Source organism: Abramis brama (assembly GCF_963993115.1).
Source record: "Abramis brama genome assembly, chromosome: 2".
Lineage (NCBI taxonomy): Eukaryota > Metazoa > Chordata > Actinopteri > Cypriniformes > Leuciscidae > Abramis > Abramis brama.
In genome coordinates, this window is record NC_139964.1 from 1,101,904 (window position 1) to 1,125,502 (window position 23,599).

Consider the following 23,599-nt stretch of genomic DNA (forward strand, 5'->3'; position numbering starts at 1 on the left):
TCGGATGATAAGAGCAAATCATTTGTGACTCTAACGAGAGCTGTCTCGGTACTATGGTACGGTCTAAATCCAGACTGGAAATCCTCGCAGATATCATTTCTTTCAAGAAAGGAAAACAGTTGTGGATACTGCCTTTTCTAATATCTTTGACAGAAAAGGTAGATTCGAGATCGGCCTGTAATTGACTAATTCTGTAGGATCAAGTTGCGTTTTTTTAACAAGCGGTTTAATCATAGCCAGCTTAAAGTTTTTTGGTACGTATCCTAGAGACAAAGATGAATTAATGATATTAAGAAGAGGATCTAGGACCTCTGGAAGCATCTCTTTCAGTAGCTTAGTTGGTATAGGGTCTAACATACATCGATTTAGATGATTTAATGAGTTTAGTAAATTCTTCCTCTCCTATAGCAACGAATGAATACAATTTTTCCTCAGGGAGACTACAATGCACTGCCTGATGCGATACTGTAGTAGACGGTTGCATAGTTATAATTTTGTCCCTGATATTATCAATCTTATAAGTGAAGAAGTTCATAAAATCATTACTGCTGTGTTGCTTGGAAACTTCTGGGCTTGAAGCTTTATTTTTCGTTAGTTTAGCCACCGTTTCAAATAAATACCTATGATTATGTTTATTTTCTTCTAATAGGGTTGAAAAATAAGCAGATCTAGCAGCTTTTAAAGCCTCTCTGTAAGTAATTGAGCTCTCCTTCCATGAAATGCGAAATACCTCTAGTTTTGTTTTCTTCCAGTTGCGCTCCATTTTTCTGGCTGCTCTCTTAAGGGCCCGAGTGTGCTCGTTGTACCACGGCGTTGGACTATTTTCTTTAATCTTCTTTAAGCGCAACGGAGCAACTGTGTCTAAAGTGCTGGAAAAGAGAGAGTTAAACGTTTCTGTTGTAATATCTAGTTCTTCTAAGCAGTCCAAACTTTCCCTGTCAGCATCTTTTAAAAATGTCGCCCGTGTTTTTCATCATTTTCACAAAAATGTCATGGACCCCAGAATATGTGTTAGTATGAATATCTGAATATGCTATATATCTGTAACGGTCATCATCTGTAGTGCCCTTGAGAGCCACCTGAGGGCACTCTACGTCAGACTATCATTATTCACTCACAACTACATTTCCCATAATTCACTGCCCGGACTCATCATCCCTGATTATCACATATTGTTTAGTTCACCCTATATAAGCCTGGTTCACCTCATCATTCCCTGCGAAGTCTTGGAAGTTATTCCACTGCATTTCTGAGCATTTCCTTTGTTGTCGTTGTTGTTCCTGGTTCCTGATCTCTGCCTGTGTCCTGGTTTTCCTGCTTCTGCCTCACCCTCTGGATTTGTCTGTTTGTTGGATTGCCTGCCTGTGTATGACCTTTGCCTGGATTTTGATTACGATTCTGTATAATCCCTTAAATAAAACTGCATTTGGATCCTCAATCTTCGTGTCTCGGAGCAGAACATAACAGAAGACTTCGCCAACATGGATCCAGCAGTTTGTCTCTTCAACCTCTGCCAAGGTAACCATCCAATTGAGGATTTTGTCAAGGAATTTTGTGAGCTTAGCCATGGGGTTAACATTAATGATGCTGTCTTAAAGGACATTTTTCGCCATGGACTTAATGACATTCTTAATTACCTCATGCCTGGCAATACCCCTCACTGGACTCTAGTTCAATATATAGACCTTGCCCTTTTGCTGAGCAGCTCATCATTTACTGTGGGCTTTACGGATGTGGAGCCCCGCAAGCTCACAGTAATACCCAAGCCTGAGCCAATTCACGTCATGCCCACTTTAATGTTGGCAACTCCAGTGCTCACACCGCTCGCCAGCGCATTCATGCCAGAGCCTCATCCTGTCATGGCCCCTACCGAGCCTGAGCTTCTCCACATCAGTCCTGCCAAGCCAGAGACTCTTCACGTCAGTCCTGCCGAGCCAGAGACTCTTCTCGTCAGTCCTGCCGAGCCAGAGACACTTCAAGTCAGTCCTGCAGAGCCAGAGACGCTTCACGTCAGTCCTGCAGAGCCAGAGACGCTTCACGTCAGTCCTGCAGAGCCAGAGACGATTCATGTCAGTCCTGCAGAGCCAGAGACGCTTCACGTCACTGGCAGAGCCAGAGACGCTTCACGTCAGTCCTGCTGAGCCAGAGACTCTTCTCGTCAGTCCTGCCGAGCCAGAGACTCTTCTCGTCAGTCCTGCCGAGCCAGAGACTCTTCACCTCAGTCCTGCCGAGCCAGAGACTCTTCACGTCAGTCCTGCCGAGCCAGAGACGCTTCACGGCAGTCCTGCCGTGCCAGAGACGCTTCACGGCAGTCCTGCAGAGCCAGAGACGCTTCACGTCAGTCCTGCAGAGCCAGAGACGCTTCACGTCAGTCCTGCCGAGCCAGAGACGCTTCACGTCAGTCCTGCAGAGCCAGAGACGCTTCATGTCAGTCCTGCCGAGCCAGAGATGCTTCACGTCAGTCTTGCCGGCCCAGAGACGCTTCACGTCATGTCTGCCGATCCAGAGACTGTTCACGTCATGTCTGCCGATCCAGTGTCTCCGGACAAGATGGCCGCCCCCGAGCCAGTGTCTCCGGACAAGATGGCCGCCCCCGAGCCAGTGTCTCCGGACAAGATGGCCGCCACCGAGCCAGTGTCTCCGGACAAGATGGCCGCCCCCGAGCCAGTGTCTCTTGATAAGATGGCTATTTTGCTATTGAGATAAAAAAGTGTCCCAATTAACCTGAATGCATCCCTATACCAAGGCTCATCGTGGTTTTGTGCTTGTGTACTGAATTGCTGACTGCATCTGTTGGATGCAAATAGCTAAGCTTCATAGCATCATTAGAGAAACAACGGTGTAAGGCAGCTGTCTTGTCTAGCAAGTAATTCATGAAGGAACAGCAAAGCTCATCAGAAGCTAGAGCATCATGTGATGGAGGTTTGGTAAGCATATTTATTGTGTTAAATAATGCCTTTGGTTTGATGCTTGATTTGTTTATTGTGGCAGAGACCCAACTGAAACGAGCCAAGTTCAAAGCAGATTTGTATTTTTTGAGATGTTCAATAAAAGCTAAATAGTGAGGCCAGTTTTTCTGTTAAGACGCTCCAGCCATCTACCAGTAGCCTTTAGGATAAGAAGCTCAGAGGTGTGCCAAGGAGAAGAGTGGGTGGAAGGGACGCTTCTGGTCTTAGTGATAGTTAGATAATATCAGGGAGAGAAAAGAGATATCAAAGATTTGAATAAACAATGGAAATATAAAATCAACTTTGAGAGTGCAATAGTTTATTACAGTCATTGAAGATTTTTCATGCATAGGCAAGCTTAGGCTAAAACCAATGAATTTATGATCAGAAATAGCGGTGTCAGAAGAAGAGATATCAATCCCTCATTTACAGATCAAATCAAAGATATAACCATGCGTATGAGTAGGAAAATTCAAGTCAAATTAAATCATTTAAAAACAGACAGTAATTGATTAGTGTTAGAGCAAACAGCATTCAACACGGAGAACGGGAAATGACAATAAACAGCCAAGAGTCAAGTGCTCACATAGTTCAGAAAAAAAAAAAGTTGGACAAGGCCTTAGGAGGACGATAAAGCAAGATGATTAAAAGAGAGTCAGCCTTCAATACCATATATTCAATTGTATTGGTGTCATGAAAAATCATGTTGAGTGAGTCAGAGGTTATCTCGACAGATGACAGCGAGACCACCCCTTTACTGTGCAGTCGAGGTCTAGACAGATCCTTATATACTTCTGGTGTAAGTAGATCTGACTTCAGAAAATCAGCAGAAACTTGCCAAGTTTCAGTGAGAAGAAAAACAAGCTTATTGTCAATGATAATTTCATTGAGATAAGGGGCTTGTCTGAGATTGACTGACAGTTCAAAAGAACAACATTTAAATTAAACAATGAGGTATATGAGGTATATTGCTGACCGCTACCAATTGTATCTAACAAAATTAATTCAATTGAGGAACTGACAGAACATGAGGAGCATAATAAAAAACTACTGTAAAACTACTGTAACTCTAAAAGGACTTTCTTCAGTGTTTTGCTCAAGAGCTTAAATGGACCACCTAAAAAAATCATGTGATTGATACCTAAAATATACACTGCAGGTACCGGTTATCAGTATAACCAGGGGCCTCAGCAAACTTCTAAATGGGGTCTAGCAACTCGCACAGGTATCGCACACTGGACGCGTCTCTTTCAGTTCACAACAGAAGTCCAAAACATTTAAATCTAATCACCAAACAGGCAAAAGTTCACTTCAAGAATGAGCAAAGTGACGTAGATGAGTTTGAAGTTCGGTGTTTAAAAAAACAGAAGCTAACAGAAAGAGAAAGTGTGATCTATATTATTATAGCTCTCTATACAATTACAAACATAGGCTACTTTATTTAAAAAGGGACAGCTCCGCCGGTGTGTATACACTCATAGAAGACAATGAGTTTGAAGACGTGGCGTTGCTCTTCTTATCCGGTGTGCGACAGTGTTCAGTCAAACCCTGTCAGAAGGCGGTCACACACCGGACAAGGGAGTCACACAGCTAGGACAACTCACAGGTATCACACACAAGATGTGTCGCGTTCAGTTCAAGACTGAAGAATATAATCACAAAACAAGTTAATTTCAACAAGTTGTGTCGATAAGTTTGGTGTTTAAATAAAACAGAACAAACGGAGAGAGAAAGCTCAATCAAGGCCTATATTATTATCTCTCTAAATGAAGCATAACTTCATTCAAGCCACAGAAAGACAAATGTTTTGCTAAAAGATACACAATACAATACACAATATTCTTTGCAATGTAGACCCCATGATCTGATAACATTTTCAGCATTACAAAAAAATAAAAATAAAAATAAGAAAGGGATATTTTTTGTAGGCTATATTTTTATATGAAATTATAAATGAAACTTGAGTGAAATTTGGTATATGAAAGTTTTATTTCTGCAAAACAATAGGTTGATTTGTAAGGTAGAGCTTATGTAGGCAGAGTAGTAAGCAGCCTGTGCAAATAGTTCAGACTATGTGCCAATATGTAGTGATATTTGTGTATATTGTATATGACAGACCTATAGTTGGATGTTTTGTCAATGGCATTTATTCCTGCAAAATAAAAAGCTGATAACATGCGTTTTAAGATTAAGAAGATTAAGTGAATGCAGATAATAGTTCTGGTGGATGAAATGCCCCTCAAGCAGTAAAGCCTATGGGCCACTTATAGTCTTATTGCGCCCCTGCCCCTGAACCTTTGACAGACAAGACTAATTATGATACCAGGTGCAAACAGGGTCTCATACTTGAGTATCTGCAGTAAGCAGTCCTTCAGGTTGTCAGAGAGCAGCTTGACTCCTGATTTTCCTGGTTTATTGTAGCTCAGATCCAGCTCTCTCATGTGTGATGGGTTTAAACTCAGAGCTGAACACACATATGCTTGATCGATATGCTTCATATGCTTAATTGATTGCTCCTGTCTGCTGCTGCTGCTGCTGCTGGTCTGTGTTTGTAAGCTTCATATAGCCTTCTGTTTTGAATCTCTATTTAATATAATTCCTTGTTAGGAAACGTCTATCCAATTGAGTGCAGAGGCATTTTTTTTCCTGGTCCGGTTGAAACACGCCCCATAATCACAGCCCAATGGAGAAGTATCAGAATCATATTCTGACTAGAATCTGAGTATGACGATGTCAGGCCAATTCAGAATATTTCCATGCAGTGAAATATCCAACATTTACCAATGTTATACCAATGACACAACAAAATAAAGTTTACAAAAAATAATTTTTATTATATAAAGACAATATTAAATGTTCCTCATTGCAGTTCAATAAAACTTTGCAGAATAATATAATCATATTTTAAAAAAGAGCTGGATTTTATTTGCCACAACTATCCTTTTTAGTAAACCTATACATTTCATAGTTTATGGCTAATCTTTCACCAAGATAAATGTACATAAATTCACCAACATTTATGAAATAGAAAGGCATTTATGAAACGCAGTTAACCCTCTGGGGTCTAAGGTGTTTTTGGGGTCCTTGAGATGTTCTGACATGCCCTGACATCTGTGCTTTTTTCAGTTGCTTATAAACATATTAATGGCAAAAAAAAAATACACACTATTTAGCACAAACAGGGCTACCATAATATGTGAGCAACAAGAATGTACATGTCTGCATTTTTGAGAGAATAATGTTTATGCGTGGTTATTGAAAAAAATAAAAAATAAAGTTTCTGAAATAAGACCACAAAACACATACTAAATATGTGCCAATAAGACTTTTGTCTAATGGATGTCATCGCCTAGTGTTTTTTGGGGCCCACATACTTAATGACCCTTTCATTCAGGTGAGTCACTGAGCCACAAGAATGCAAGAGCAACAGTTGGAAGCATCTCAATTCTTCTTTATTTTTCCACAAATTGTGCTTGCAAATTGGCCTATAATATCCAAGGAAAACATGTCTAGTAATTGTGCAGTTAATTCTCATACTGTATTTTCAGTTTTGGAAAATTATTTAAAGAAAAGGCTTATATTTACCTTTTAATAGTTTGTTTACATCTACCTTGTAAATATCTTTTTTTTAATTAAAAAGGTTACAATTACAACAACAATTCAAGTGTAATCTTTCTTTGTAAAAACTAAAGTATACATTTTATCATACATATTTCAAAGTTAAGGATTTGATTGATTATTTGATTACTTTATTTTTGACAAAACATACTATATTTAACGTATGAGCAAAAATTGGCAAACAAAAGCTTATTTGAGGTGGCAGATATTTTACAGTAAAAATGTATAATCTATCCAAAACTAATCAACGAAATATTGTCTTTCATATGTCTGTAACATAGGTCTTTCATTTTTATTATAAGAAATATAAATGTTAATTTGCAGTTTAATACGTTGCTTATACAAATACATTTTATTTCAACATATTTCAGTCAAGTATGTGGTAAACAGCACGCATCTCTGCGGCTGCCGTTCATTCATTCACACGGAAACGCGATTAACTTGAGAAGAAAAAAAAACTTACTACAGTTTTCCTCACTCAGTCGGATCCTCGCTCCTCGCAATACCCGAACTCTGAGGTAGATTCTCCATTATTATTATTCCTCACAGCGCTGCCAGATGGTGTAAACACGTAGGCTACAATGATATGATTAAACTTGTGTTTTCTCGAGCTGATATGGGGGGCGTTCACAGGTTTGCCTCAGTAATTTGCATTTGAATAGCACGCGCTCTCCGTGGGCGGGTTCACATTACATTTGAATTAGCTCTAATGAGCTCGACTGGAATCGCTCTCTTTTAATACAGAATTCACAAGATGAGAATATTTGTTTTTTATATAAATTACCTCATTTAAAAGAAGAGAATTCAAGCTTCATGCCTGTGTCTGTATGCCTGTTTGACTGAGTATTCGCTGAGTTACAGTTCATTTTCGGACGCGTTTTCAGAATGGATTTAACTGACAGAGAGAAGGCAGAACTCGCATCACGTTTATTTTTCTTTATTTGGCAAAAAGCACAACACTTTGTTTTTATTGTGAGTATACACAAAAATAATACCCATTTAACAGAATCGATTGATGTATGAAACTTGTTTTTATTGTGAGTATACACAAAAATAATACACATTTAACAGAATCGATTGATGTATGAAACTTGCTTGTAATATCAAAGTCAACAGAGCAAAATTAATTTCTTTTGAACTGAACTGAAAAAAAGCGAGCCTATCGCGCCGGCGCGATTGTCGACCTCAGGGGGTTAAACAAATGCGGGTATTTTCATTTAACTCATTTGACTTTTCCCATAGGACATTTGCTCAGATGCACAAAAATAGGTGTGAGATTTATTTATAATGCAACTATGAATTCATATTTTCAAAAGTTCTGATAAAGCCATATTTTCCTGTATCATCACTAGAGAAGCCTTGGGCACTAGACTGGAGAGTCAGCGACCAGGTGGAACAGGAATCAGGACAAGAACCAACACGAGATACACAAGACAACAAGATAAAAAAGCAGAAACTAGACAAAACCAATTAAACTGATGACTAAAGATTGCAAAAGAATGAAAGGTAAAAACAAGAGAAAGAAAATCCTAGAAAATCCTGGAAATGCAAACAGAAAGAAACTAAAAAAGACTGCAACCTTGCAGGGAACTAGAGAAAATCAGAATTAAAAACTAGATAGCAACAATATAAAAATCTAGAGAGAATCCAATATAAAAACTGGAGCAAAAGACTAAAACTTGAATAGAGTGAAAACACAGGAACAAGGAAAACTATAGAATTATCAAAAGAAAATGATCAAACAAGGAAAACTAAATCTAGCACTGACGGAAAAGAACTGTGACACACACACACACACACACATACACCAGCAAACACATGAGGAAAGGAGCACAATATACAGGGAGTAGAGTAGGGGCGTGTGATATATATCGTCTGCGATAATATAGTAATTGTTGTTTTAACGATGTGCGATTTGACATTATCAAGTCTATCCGTTGCACACACCCAGAGAGTGCATGCATACTCTACGTGATGTAGTCTTGTAAATTAGACTAGTGCGGGTGCGCATTTAGAGTGCACACTTTCACTGTGTGATTTAGTCTTTATTTATATCATTTAGTAATAAATATCACAAGAGCGCAGTTTTTCTCCAAATATCAGCATGATAACAAATGTGATATTGATTTTATACAAGTTTAATAAACAAGTTAATTTTAAGTGACTTACATTTTAGACACTATATTGCCTGATTTTGCTCTATTTCGCCAATGAAAATAGATCAAAACAAAGCCACACATGGCAGTGTTTCCTTACTGAGTGAATCAGCCGTTTGAGCGGATCAGTTGAGTAGGATAGATTAAGATAGTCAAATGCTTATTTCCTTGAAGAATCAGCCGTTTGAATGAATCGGTTGAATCTTAATGGTTCGCTCATTAACAGTGCATTGCTGCCACCTACTGGCGGTTTCAATTTCACATTTAAAGTATCTTTTCTTGTTTTAAATAATTTTAAATATCAATATTCAATATTGCAAAGATGACTTTTGTTGATACTGATTTCATTTGATTGGTAACAGCCCAATTGTGTCTTCTTTTTATAATTGAATTTGATTAAATTTATGAAATTGACACAATATGATGCATGCATATAAATAGGTTTAAAAAAAGGCTTTATAAAGGTAAAAATGCCCATATTAGGTAAAAATCAATTGAAACATATTGGAAAAAAATATTTATATTTACAAAAAGATATAATTTTTTGTCAATATCGCACACTCATAGAGCAGAGCACCCAAGAATCAGGTGAACACAACCAGTCTAAAACACAACCTTGTCTAGTCAACGAGGACAAGACAAGGACTAAACAAGGAGCCAGGACTAGAGGAGCACATGGCAAACACAAATAAAGACAAAGCCATGTGATCAGACACAAGACAAACAAGGAGACAATGAACAGAGAGAAAACAGACAAGACTGTCAGCGCATGACCCTGACACCAACATTCAAGAGTGGTAAAGCTTCTCTTAAAGCTTTCATATAATCAAATGAAAAAAAGAGATGGACTCTATCCTTTTTAGTAAACTACAACATTTGATAGTTTATGGCTAATCCATGAAAATGTACATCAGCAATTCACCAACAAGTATGAAATACAGTTAGACAAACATAAATATAAATGCTGGTATACATTTACTTTAACATTGAACTCGTTTTACCTTCCCTGTAGAACATTTACTTAGATGTGCAAAAACTTACATTTATTTCCCTGTAGAACATTTACAATGTAAAGAGCAAAACAAAAACTTTAATTTATTTGTAATGTTACTATGAATTAATATTTTGAAAGGAGTATATTTTGATAAGTTCAGATAAACTCATATCAGATCAAGAATCAGACCAATGTTCAAAAGTGGTAAAGCTTCTCTTTCTGAAGAACTGAGATGAATTCAGCTTTCACAGGATCACTGTGTTTGCGTATAATGTCACAGATCTTTCTCATGCTCTCCTGACTGGTTAAACTCTGTGTGATTTCTGAATATTGTTCCTCATGAATTAGTTCTTGCTGACACAGTTTATCTGCAATGACCTGGACATTTGTAACCCCCTGAATGAGATCTGGCCAATGGTCATCGAAATATCTTGCTTTATCTGCCTCACTATTCAGACGCGGCTCGTCTCTCTTAGGACGAATCTGATCACTATTCAGACACAGCTCGTCTATCTTAGGATGGATCAGTTCATCTTTCTCAAATGTTGCATCCCAGACCTCCTCCTTATCCTCTTCTCTGATAAGAGTCATTTGAAGATCATTCTCCAGACGAGTCTTGACCTTGAAGTAGTTTGGGGGAGTTTCTCTTGTGAATGTGATCCCTTCTTTGGGATGGACAGAGGCACCAGGAACATCAAGAATGTGTGGCGTTTTCATCCGAAATGGCCTGCCAGGTCTGGGATGCTCTATTGGGTCATTTCTCTTTTCTTTCTTAACTTTTTCTTTTGCATGATCATCAACTGGAAACAAGTAGAGATGTAGAATGAGAGGATCTTTAGAATGCATGTAGAGAAGAAGATCACAGTGTTCGTACCATCCCATTATCCAACTTATAATTAAAGTTGTAATAGAGAAGGATGGTTGGACAATCTTAGCATGGAATCGGGTCAACTGCACAGGTTCTGTGGTTATTCCCTCGTCTTTTACGGTGAGGACTTTCACAGCATCTTTGAGAGAGGGGTCAGACTCTCCTAAACAGGCGTAATGGGGCAGATGAACTTCCTCCAGTTTCCCTGAGATCACCGTCACGTCAATCACTGGACCGATCCGGTTGCACTGCAGCCTCTCCAGCTCTGCGTTGAGGAAGAGTCCGTCTACGGTACGGTACTGAAGGGTGACGACACAGTCACAGACCCATCGCATTCTGGTCCTGACACACTCGTAACGGCCTGGGTCAGTGCTGACCCTGAACTTTGACCCTCCTTCATCTGTACAGGCCGACGGCTCAATCTGAAGCCACTGATCAGAATCAGCTATATGGACACAAGACTGACAGTTCAGCAGCGGGTGAATATCGAGCCCAGAAGGTTTGGGCTGAGAGAACCTGTGAAGAACCAGAAGAAGGCAGAAGTAAAGAGTCAGCTGCTTTTATTAATCTCAGTTAATGTTATTTTCAGTGTTTATTAATACATTATTAAAATCAAAAGTTGTATCTGTCAATATTATTTAATGGACCTGAACTAACAATGAACAGATGACTAACTAACATTAACAAATACAGTTAATGCATTAATGAATGTTAACTAATGGGACCTTATAGTAAAGTATTACCAACAATTCAAAACCAACAACATACAAACAGTTTACTATAAAAACTATTTGACAGGCAGTTTGACAGAGAGAAAATATAAAGCTAGTATATAATGCTGCGACTGACACCTGTGATGTCACTCACTAATAACAAACAATCTAATATAACAAACAAATATATACTATAATGAGAGTTTAATTCACACATAATTGTCCAGTTATGTTTATGTTTAACTAGCCAACATGAACTCTATATTCTCCATCAATAAGCTCAAGCTGAATAATGTGTCAAGTCTTCTATAAATCAGTGTTTTTAACTGTGGATATTTTCACAGAGGTGGACAGATAAAGACCATCAGCAGTCTGGGGTGGACAGAAATGTGCATTATCAAACATAATAAATGAGTTTGACTATAAAGAACTGGACTGTTTTACTGCTTACAACACAACTGTCTACAGTTAATTGTGCTTGATTGTAATTGAGGGAGTGCTGGAATAGATCAAGTAATACTGAGTGAACTTGACTATTTCTGTCTTATTCCTCGTCTGCAGGAATATTAATAGAAAAAAAGATCACATTACATCTAGAAAATTACAGAAAATTAATAGCAAATTACAGTTTAGAGATCGTGTGTGATCAGGAGCTTTAGAGAAATACCAGTAAATCAGTCTTAAGCCCTATTCACAGAGACCTCACAACTCTGAAACTGAAGGAGAAATAGATTTAGCTCTAAACTAACTAAAATGAAGAATAATGTGTTTATAGTCTCTGCACAGGAGAGACTCTGTGTTGTTTCAAAACAAAGGAAAATATGTATTTATTGGTACTGGCCAAAACATGTTGTGACATATCAGCATATGGAGTATCAGCACAAACCCAATATGGTGCATCTCTAGTGTTTAGTGATGTATGAAGAACAGAGGATTGAACTATTATTCAGTCTGGAGAAATCCTTCACTAAGACACAGTATATTTCACTCACCCGGTTGTGTGTGTATCACTGTTGTTTCTCTCAGGACGCTGTTTAATGTCACACAGAGACACTGAGGAGTTATCATAAACCACAAATCCAGCACAGAGGGGTTCAGTGAATGTGGTGTTGAATGTGTGTAAGTGTGTGAGTGTGTGTGTGTCAGAGACGCTGTAGAAGGACAGAGTGCCGGCCGACATGTCCACATACACTCCTGCTCTCTTAGAGGATGAAGAGACAACAGGAATATCAGTGTAGTTCTTATTGTGCCAGACAGAGAATCCGTTATCAGAGCATTCCAGACTCCAGGATTTGTCATTGCATCCAAACACACAGTCTATCCCTCCTTTCCTGCTGATTCCTTTATATGACACTGATATAACAGCACCATCTCCTCTCCATTCAGCCTCCCAGTAACAGCGTCCAGTCAGACTCTCTCCACACAGAACCTGAGGAAGAGCTCCATCAAATCTCTCTGGATGATCAGGATACGGCTGATCCTCAGACACACACGTCACTGTCCTGTTCTCATCAGACAGAATGAGTCGAGTGTGTGCTGTGTTTGGATCCAGTGTGAGATCACAGGCATCTGAACACAAGAAGAGAAACATTTCACTAAATGACACAAATCAACAATAAATCACTGAATGATTGTGTGTGTAGACCTACATTTGTGTAATCCTGCTGTCATTCTGAACTCTCCACAATGATCCACACTATAAAACACACACATGATTCACATTCATTTCTAAAGGAAACACAAGTGTGTGTGTTTGTGTGTGTGAGTGTGTGTGTGTGTGTGAGTGTGACTCATCCTCCCTTTGAACGCAAGAGTGTGTGTGTGTGTGTGTGTGTGTGTGTGAGTGTGTGTGTGTGTGTGTGTGTGTGTGTCATCCTCCTTTTGAACGCAAGAGTGTGTGAGTGTGACTCATCCTCCCTTTGAACGCAAGAGTGTGAGTGTGTGTGTGTGTGTGTGTGTGTGTGTGTGTGTGAGTGTGTGTGCGCATCATCCTCCCTTTGAACGCAAGACTGTGTGTGTGTGTGTGTGTGTGTGCGCATCATCCTCCCTTTGAACGCAAGAGTGTGTGTGTGTGTGTGTGTGTGTGTGTGTGTGTGTATATCTCATCCTCCTTTTGAAGGCGAGTGTGTGTGTGTGTGTGTGTGTGTGTGTGTGTGTGTGTGTGTGTGTGTGTGTGTGTGTGTGTGCGCATCATCCTCCCTTTGAACGCAAGAGTGTGTGTGTGTGTGTGACTCATCCTCCCTTTGAACGCAAGAGTGTGTGTGTGTGTGTGTGTATCTCATCCTCCTTTTGAAGGCGAGTGTGTGTGTGTGTGTGTGTGTGTGTGCATCATCCTCCCTTTGAACGCAAGAGTGTGTGTGTGTGTGTGTGTGTGTGTGTGTGTGTGTGTGTGTGTGTGAGACTCATCCTCCTTTTGAAGGCGAGTGTGTGTGTGTGCGCATCATCCTCCCTTTGAACGCAAGAGTGTGTGTGTGACATCATCCTCCCTTTGAACGCAAGAGTGTGTGTGTGTGTGTGCATCATCCTCCCTTTGAACACAAGAGTGTGTGTGTGTGTGTGTATCTCAACCTCCCTTTGAACGCAAGAGTGTGTGTGTGTGTGTGTGTGTGTGTGTGTGTGTGTGTGTGTGTGTGTGTGTGTGTGTGTGTGTGTGACTCATCCTCCTTTTGAAGGCGAGTGTGTGTGTGCGCGCATCATCCTCCCTTTGAACGCAAGAGTGTGTGTGTGCATCATCCTCCCTTTGAACGCAAGAGTGTGTGTGTGTGTGTGTGTGTGACTCATCCTCCTTTTGAAGGCGAGTGTGTGTGTGTGTGTGCGCATCATCCTCCCTTTGAACGCAAGAGTGTGTGTGTGTGTGGGCGGAGTCACATTACATTTGAATTAGCTCTAATGAGGTCGACTGGAATCGCTCTGTTTTAATACAGATTTCACAAGATGAGAATATTTGTTTTTTATATAAATTACTTCATTTAAAAGAAGATAATTCAAGCTTCATGCCTGTGTTTCTGTATGCCTGTTTGACTGAGTATTCACTGAGTTATTGCTCATTTTCGGACGCGTTTCAGAATGGACTTTACTGGCAGAGAGAAGGCAGAACTCGCTTCGTGTTTATTTTTCTTTATTTGGCAAAAAGCACAACACTTTGTTTTTATTGTGAGTATACACAAAAATAATACACATTTAACAGAATCGATTGATGTATGAAACTTGTTTTGTAAAATCAAAGTCAAAAGAGTATTTGGGGTCTCAATTCAACTCATAAGGAAAAAAGCGAGCAGATCACGCCGGCGTGATCTCCGACCTCTGAGGGTTAACCTAAATTGTGTGATTAATCAGTATCTAAGAGCAGCATCTTTGGATTATGCGTTATATTTTTAAGCATTTAAATTGTCACTTGTTGCAAATGCAAAATTAAGAAACGTGAATGTGAATTGATTTCACAGTCGCGTTTCGAACGCATTGATCAATATGCTTGCGTAGACTTCAGTAAAAATATAGTGGCTAAATTAACAATAAATAAAGCTTTTACGTCCGAAGTTTCCAAAGAGCACAGCAGTAATGACTTAATTAACTTCTTTACTTATAAGATTGATAATATCAGGGAGAAAATGATAACTATGTAACCGTCTACTACAGTATCGCATTAGACAGTGCATTGTAGTCTCCCTGAAGAAAAAAATCCATTCATTCATTGCAATAGGAGAGGAAGAATTTACTAAACTCGTTAAATTATCTAAATCAACAACATGTATGTTAGACCCTATACCGACTAAGCTTCTGAAAGAGATGCTTCCAGAGGTCATAGATCCTCTTCTTAATATCATTAATTCATCTTTGTCTCTAGGATATGTACCGAAAACTTTTAAGCTGGCTATGATTAAACCTCTTATTAAAAAAATGCTACTTGATTCTAGAGAATTAGTCAATTACAGGGCAATCTCAAATCTACCCTTTTTTTAAAGATAGGCTACTAGAAAAGGCAGTATCCACACAACTATGTTCCTTTTTAGAAAGAAATGGAATCTGAAAGGATTTCCAGTCAGGATTTAGTACTGAGACTGCTCTCATTAGAGTCACAAATGATTTGCTCTTATCATCTGATCGTGGTTGTATCTCTCTATTAGTGTTACTTGATCTTAGTGCTGTATTTGATACCATTGACCACAACATTCTATTAAATAGACTCAAAAATTATGTTGGCATTAGTGGTTTAGCATTAGCATGGTTTAAATCATACTTATCTGACCGTTATCAGTTTGTAGCAGTAAATGAAGAGATGTCTCATCGATCACAAGTTCAGTATGGCGTACCACAAGGCTCAGTACTAGGACCGTTGCTGTTCACTCTGTACATGCTACCCTTGGGAGATATCATTAGGAAGCATGGGATTAGTTTTCACTGTAATGCCGAAGATACCCAGTTCTATATCTCTTCACGCCCCAATGAAACATGGCAATTCAAGGAATTAACAGATAATGCATATCTTATATAAAAATTTGGATGACAAGTAATTTACTATTTCTTAATTTCTCAGATTTTCTAATGACTAAACCAAAAACCTCTGTACATACTAACCTAGAAAACTGTCTAACACTTAATGGCTGCTCTGTCAAGTCTTTGTCGTCAGTTAGAAACTTTGGTGTGCTCTTTGATACCAATCGTTCATTTGAAAGTCACGTGTTTAGTATCTGTAAAGCCGCATTCTTCTGTCTTAAATATATATCTAAATTACGTCATATGCCTTCAATGAAAAATACAGAACAGTTAGTTCATGCGTTCATGACCTCAAGGCTAGATTATTGTAATGCTCTACTGGGTGGCTGCCCTGCACGCTTAATAAACAAACTACAGCTGGTCCAAAACGCAGCAGCTCGAGTTCTTACCAGAACCAGGAAGTATGACCATATTAGCCCCATTCTGTCAACACTGAATTGGCTCCCTATTAACCCTCAGGGGACCACGGTGTTTTGGGGGCCTTTGAGATGTTCTGACATGCCTTGACATTTGTGCTTTTTTCAGTTATTTATAAACATGTTAATGGCAAAGGTGTAAATTCACTCTATATAGCACAAACAGGGCTACCATAATATGCGAGCAACGTGTATGTAGATGTTTGTATTTTTAAGAGAATAATGTTTATGCGTGGTTATTGGAAAAAATTCAAATGAAAGTTGCTGAATTAAGACCACAAAACACATATTAAATATGTGTCCACAAGACTTTTGACTAATGGATGTTGTCCCTTTGTGTTCTAGCTTCAAAATTATGTGAAAATAGTTTTGCTTTATCGTTCACAAAAAAAAAATACATTGATTTAAATGGTGTAAAACAGGTTTTGCTTGGAAAGCCAATATGCAAGGGGGAGGAGTAGTTTACACCTTAGATTGCATAATCTCTGCATAATCTCCCCACCCACTCTGCATAATGACTCTGCCTATGAGCCATTCATTCAGGTGTGACACTGACTGAGCCACAATACAAGGACAAAAGATGTATTTAGAAGAAGACTTATATTGACCATTTAAGATTTCGCTTACATCTATCTTGTAAATATGTTTTGCTATTTTATTAAAAATGTTACAATTACAACAATAATTACAATTTCAACAATATTTCAAGTGTACTCTTTCTTTGTAAAAAAAAAAAAGAAAAAAGATTATAGGCCTACATTTTATCATATGTATTCATTAGTTTGAATATAGCCAACATTGGAACATCTAACATCTTAGTCTATGAATTTATTTTTGACAAAAATAGTATTTTTTTTGCAGTTTAATACGTTGCTTATACAAATACATTTTTTTCAACATATTCCAGTGGATTTTTACTCATCTCAGTAGGCTATAGCAAAGCAGTTTATTCTTTCACACACAGACGCGCGATTCATATTTAGGCTAAACAGTCTTTACAAATATGTACCCTTCATTCATCTCACAGAAAGGCGAGTCATATTATAGAAATGCGATTCATCTTTTTGCGGTTTGCATAGGCCTACACTAACGTTATTCCATAACGTTATTCCACACGTGAGAAAAGAAAACAGCCTACCTCACTCCTCAGCGGAATCTGCTCCTCATATCAGGAGATATTGCTCCTCATATCAGCACTGTTCTGAGGAATCGTTTCTCCATAAGGTAGGCTATATTATGCCTCACTCGATCGCGACGCGCTGTGTTTACAGCTGATGGGCGTTTCACAGATCTTCAATAGTTCTCAGAATTTGCGTTTGAATAGCACGCGCTCTCCGGGGAGTGGTCACATTACTGTAAATGAGCTCGACAGGAGTCGCTCTCTTTTTATACAGATTACAGAAGCTGAGAATATTTGTTTTTTATATAAGTTACTTCATTTAACAGATGCGATCTCAAGCTTTATGCCCGTGGGTCTGTTTGCCTGTTTGACTAAATTTTCGCGGAGTTATTGATCATTTTCGAACGCGTTTCAAATGGGAGTTCACGGACAGAGGGAAGGCAGAAATCGCATCATGTTAATTTTTCTTTATTTGTCAAAAAGCAAAACACTTTATTTTTATTGTGAGTATACAGAAAAAAAATAGAAACTGAACAGGATCGATTGATGTATTACACGAAAATGAAAGATCAAAATTAACAGATCATTTGGTGTTTATTTTCATTGCTAAAAAAAAAAAACGAGCAAAACGCGCGGGCGCGTTTGTGGTCCCCTGAGGGTTAAACATTGTATACATTTTTAAATATTGCTGATTACTTTCAAAGCACTAAATGGTTTAGCTCTGCAGTGCTTGAGCGAGCTCTTAACGCATTATAGTCCTTCACGTCTATTGCGATCTCAAAATTCCGGCCAGTTGATAATACCTAGAATATCTAAATCGACTGCTGGCGGTAGATCCTTCTCCTATTTAGCACCAAAACTCTGGAACAGTCTTCCTAACATTGTCTGGGAAGCAGACACACTCTGTCAGTTCAAAGCTAGACAAAAAACACATCTCTTTAACCTATACATTCTTATTATACAAATCAGTTAAATGATTATTAGGCTGCATAAATTTGGTCAGCCGGAACCGGGAACACTTCCTATAACACCCAATGTACTCGTTACATCATAAGAAGAATGGCATCTACGCTAATGTTAATCTTTCTGCTTATTCTTAGGTTTACTGTAATCAGCCGGATCCGGGCCGTATCCAGATCAGATGGTGGACCTGCGCCTAGACACGACCACAACGCATCCCTGAAGTGTCAGCAGAGATTGTGCCAACTAGACTCTCCCCTGTGAAGGCCTCATTGACACGACAGCCATTGGCTCTGATCCTCAACAAAACAGTCTCCATACCAGGATGATGACTCTGGTCTTCAACCAGATGGAACTGGATAATATTCTGATTGTTCCAATCCAATCTAACTTCTGACCTGTAATGCTGCCTGAATCATAATCATACACTGCTCGTTCGCTGGCCAGAGGAGAACTGGCCCCCGACTGAGCCTGATTTTTCCCCAAGGTTTTTTTGTCCATTCGGCCCTGATGGAGTTTTGGTTCCTTGCCACTGTCACCTTTTTTCACCTTTCTTGCCACTGGCTTTTGGCTTGCTTAGCTGGGGACATTTAATTTTACATTAACATTAATTAACATTGACTGAATATTAGAACATATTAGATATTAATGCATATTAGAACTCAACCGAGCTGGACCATGACATCACGGTTTTCTCCAGAGCGGAAATATACATAAATTAACTAAATTAATACCTTTTTTACAACAAAAATGAAACATCACTGAACTTACTTCAAGGGATAATTCACTGCTGGAAAGATGAATGTGTATTTAAATTGGGTCATTTATGTAGTAGAAATGTGAAAAGCCAGAAAATTTATTTTTGGCTCATGTGGATGAAAGACATGAGGGAGAGAAGCACGGTCATTCGAAAATACTACCGGGTTCAATTCCGATTTTTTGCTCATATGTGACACAGATCGGATGTTTTCTATGACCGTGTAAACAGGAAAAAAAATGCATGCATTCGGATATTTCGAGATCGGTTTCAGGCCTCGTTCATTTGTGGAAATAAATCAGATATGTGCCAATGCTACTATCATGTAAACAGACAGATCCGATTTTTTGAGGCATTAGGCTACATATCCGCGGTTTAAGGATGAGAGAAACCCCGACACGCATCTGCAAAGGGACGGATGGCCCGATGAAACATTGTGTCGTCGTAGGAGAGGAATGTGGACACACGTTGACAACATATCAAAGGTTGGCTTGCTCATCCTAAAATTTCAGACCCGCTGCTCCTCGTTAAAGCCCGCCACGATCTCATGAAAGTGTGTATCTATAGCACGAATTTTATTTCTTCTGCCATTTAAGCCAAAAATAGTTTTTGAGTGCATATGATACGCAGTTTTCACGTGCATATGATATTTACTTTATGGCGTGAAATACACACGCACTCCACACCCCTAATCGTACACAAGGGGTTTCCAGTGCATATCTGCATGCAGAAACTATTTTTGGCATATAAATGGCACGAGAAATAAAATTTGTGGTATAGATACGCAATTTCATGAGATCGTGTTGTATGTTCCCACCAGTCCTGAGATCTCTCTCGCACACAATAACTGAAGCATATGTGCAGGCTGTAATGATGGCCCTTTTCATCCTCCTCCGCCTCAAAATCATGGTGATAGTTGGCGAACTTCGCATAGGCTACTGTATTTCGCATCAGTCGCATCAGTCAAAAAATGCATCATGAAGAGGAAAAATACATATATAAGTCGCACTGGACTATAAGGCGCATTTATTTAGACATTTATTTCACAAAATCCAAGACCAAGAACAGACATTTAATCTGGAAAGGCAAGTTATTCAACTACACAATAGCACACAGAACAGGCTGAAGAGGTGTCCGGTATGTTAACGTAACACATTAACTAGGGCTGTAACGATATGCGATATGAAACCGAATAAATAAATAAATACTGATAAATTCTTTAAAATTGGGCAATTACAGCGTTATGGACGTGACATTTGCAGTCAAAACTTGAAATATAAATTCTCAGAAAATGCATTTAATACCAATATATTGAAACGTCTATTTATATATCCATATTCCCTTAATAAAGGGACATTAGAAAAATATCTCTACATCTTTATATTTAATATGAGGAAAATACACACGCGTTACGGACACAAAAAAATCTTTAACATTTAGGTGGCAAAATATTTTTTAGTAATTCTGTGAAATACACTGCAAACCAAAAGTAATACTACCCACCGGATGAAGAAGGGTTGGCTCTCCACAGAACATAATATATATATATATATATATACATTTTCTTTTTTCTTTTTTTTCGCATTGAGGAAAAAACAGTGTTACGGACGGGACCGCTCTGAAAGCGGCACTAAAAGACTGCTTTGAAACGTTCACAGAGACCTCAAACAGAAAGCACAAAGCCTGTCTTTAAATTTAATTTCGTTTTGTATTAATTGTATCTTAATTTTAATCTGTTTCATCAACTTGCCTGGATTTAATAAATAAGAAGTAAATATAGTAGACAATAGATAATCCCGACACGGAGGCGCTGGCACGTGAACTGGAGCTCATCTCATAAATGAACCGAAACTCAGCATATACGTTGGCCTACTTGCCTCACAGACCTGAGACATATATAGAAAGCTTGAAATGTCTACTTTTAAACAGAACAATTCAAAACGAAAGAAAAAAGACTGCTCTGCTCTCTGCTTATGTAATCTGTATGAAATGTGTATTTCTCTCTGGCGCGTTCACTACTGCGAAGATCGGGAGTCAGCATCGTCATCTTCATCTTTGCAGCCGACACTGACACAGAAAACACTTGTTTATTAATAAACAATTAAAATGTCTCCTTGCTATATCTGACATATTCATAATCATTACTTTTGCTGGTTCTTTGTGACAGCTTTTAGGAGCTTTATTGGCAGCGCCACCCTTACATGTTACATGAACGCGTCACCACCGCATCAGCACCAAAAACATGGAGATTTTTTTCTTTTTGAGGGTATTTTGTTTGTGTTCAGTCTTTTGTTCAGTTTTTCAGTTGTTTTCAGTAAATTTTTTCAGGGCTAGGCTACAGGAGCAGCATTTGTACTCTCGCGGCTGTAGACGGTAATGTTTTCTCTTGGTTCATGTCAGTCAGTATGAATTAATTTTGATATACAAGTCGCACCTGACTATAAGTCACAGGACCAGCCAAACTATTAAAAAAAGTGCGACTTATAGTCCGGAAAATACGGTATAATCACAAAGCTAGCATCAAGCATATTTCACGTTTGTCCATCTGTGCAAGAACCCCCTTTAACCCCCTGAGGTCGGCGCGATAGGCTCGTTTTTTTCCTTATCAGTGAAAAATAAAAATAAATTTAAAAAAAATTACTTTTTATCTTATATTCTTGTGTTATACATCAATCGATCCTGTTAAGTGTGTATTATTTTTGTGTATACTCACAATAAAAACAAAGTGTTGTGCTTTTCGCCAAATAAAGAAAAATAAACATGATGCGAGTTCTGCCTCCTCTCTGTCAGTTAAGTCCATTCTGAAACGCGTCCGAAAATGAACCATAACTCAGCAAATACTCAGTCAAACAGGCATACAGACACACAGGCATGAAGCTTGAATTCTCTTCTTTTAAATTAAGTAATTTTAATTATAAAAAAATATTCTCTGTTTATGTAATCTTTATGAAAAGAGAGAGATTTCAGTCGTTCCCATCTCAGCTCATTACGTTGTAATCTGCCCCGCCCACGGAGAGCACGCGCTATTCAAACGCAAATGAATGAGGCAATCCATGCAAACCTGTGAACGCCCCCATATCAGCTCGAGAAAACATCAAGTTTATTCAGATCATTGTACTTGTTTACACTGTCTCGCAGCGCTGTGAGGAATAATAATAATGGAAAATGTAACTCAGAAGTGCTGGTATTTCGAGGAGCAACGGATGGAATACTGTAGTAAGTTTTTTTCATTCTCAAGTAAATCGCGTTTCTGTGTGAATGAATGAACGGCAGAGATGCGCTGTTTACCACAGCTCGCAAAAAGACGGTTTAAATTTGAATTGCGTTTCTGTGTGTGAATGAATGTTTCGCTTTTAGCAAACTATTTTGCTATAAAAATCGACTGAAATATGTTGAAATAAAATGTATTTGTATAAGCAATGTATTAAACTGCAAATTAACATTTATATTCCTTATAATAAAAACGAAAGACCTATGTTACTGACATATGGAAGACAACATTTCGTTGACTAGTTTTGGATAGATTACACATTTTTACTGTAAAATATCTGCCACCTCAAATAAGCTTTTGTTTGCCAATTTTTGCTAATATGTTAAATATAGTATGTTTTGTCAATGTAGGCTATATTCAAAGTAATGAATCCTTAACTTTGAAATATGTATGATAAAATGTATACTTTAGTTTTTACAAAGAAAGATTACACTTGAATTGTTGTTGTAATTGTAAACTTTTTAATAAAAAAAATATATTTACAAGGTAGATGTAAACAAATTTTAAAAGGTAAATATAAGCCTTTTCTTTAGATCATTTTTATTGTGTTTTATTATTGACAAATTTGGGGAGAGGATACATATTCCAAAACTGAAAATACAGTATGAGAATTAACTGCACAATTACTAGACATGTTTTCCTTGGATATTATACAATTTGCAAGCACAATTTGTGAAAAAAAAAAAAAAAAAAAAAATTGAGATGCTTCCAAATGTGAACCAATTTGGTAGAATATATATATATATAGCTCTTGCATTCTTTCTTGTGGCTATAGGTGACACACCTGAATGAATGGCTCATTAAGTATGCGGGCCCCATTGTCTCCTCAGGTGTGAACCACTAAATATGCATGATCGTTGACGCCCCTTGCGCATATTGCCTTTACAAACAAAAAGTGTTTTACAAGATTTAAATGTCCCACATACTTGAGTATCTGCAATGAGCAGTTTGGATCCATCTGTTTGCCAGAGAGCAGCTTGACTCCTGGGTGATTGTAGCTCAGGTCCAGCTCTCTCAGGTGTGATGGGTTTAAACTCAGAGCTGAAGACACATAACCACAGCCTTCCTCTGTCACCATACATCCAGACAACCTACAGACACACACAGTCAGACCATCTACAAAAACACACATGACTGGCAGACTGTAAATAATCTCTTATATGTTCTTTTTTCAATTTCAGCAGACAAATATATACATTTATCAAGGCAGAAATGCTTCTTTACAATAAAACAAAAACATATACGTCAATACAGAGACAGCATTATAACCCATCATGTCTACCA

General features: G+C 38.3%; 1 protein-coding gene across 2 annotated transcripts in view; it reads right to left on the reverse strand.

The window, feature by feature from the left end:
• Positions 1-23,599, reverse strand: part of LOC311077432 (NACHT, LRR and PYD domains-containing protein 1 homolog) — a 146,277-nt gene that overhangs the window by 95,854 nt on the left and 26,824 nt on the right. The window contains exons 9-12 of one of the 2 annotated variants that reach the window (XM_084105887.1): positions 23,242-23,406; positions 12,947-12,993; positions 12,290-12,866; positions 7,516-11,100 (exon numbers count right to left, since the gene is read on the reverse strand). The exons of the other annotated variant lie outside the window; for it this stretch is intronic. Of the exons in view, the coding sequence (XP_083962013.1) occupies positions 9,912-11,100; positions 12,290-12,866; positions 12,947-12,993; positions 23,242-23,406 (1,978 nt within the window). The 3' untranslated portion in view covers positions 7,516-9,911. Of the gene's footprint in view, positions 1-7,515; positions 11,101-12,289; positions 12,867-12,946; positions 12,994-23,241; positions 23,407-23,599 lie in introns of those variants that run through there. 2 annotated transcript variants of the gene reach the window in all.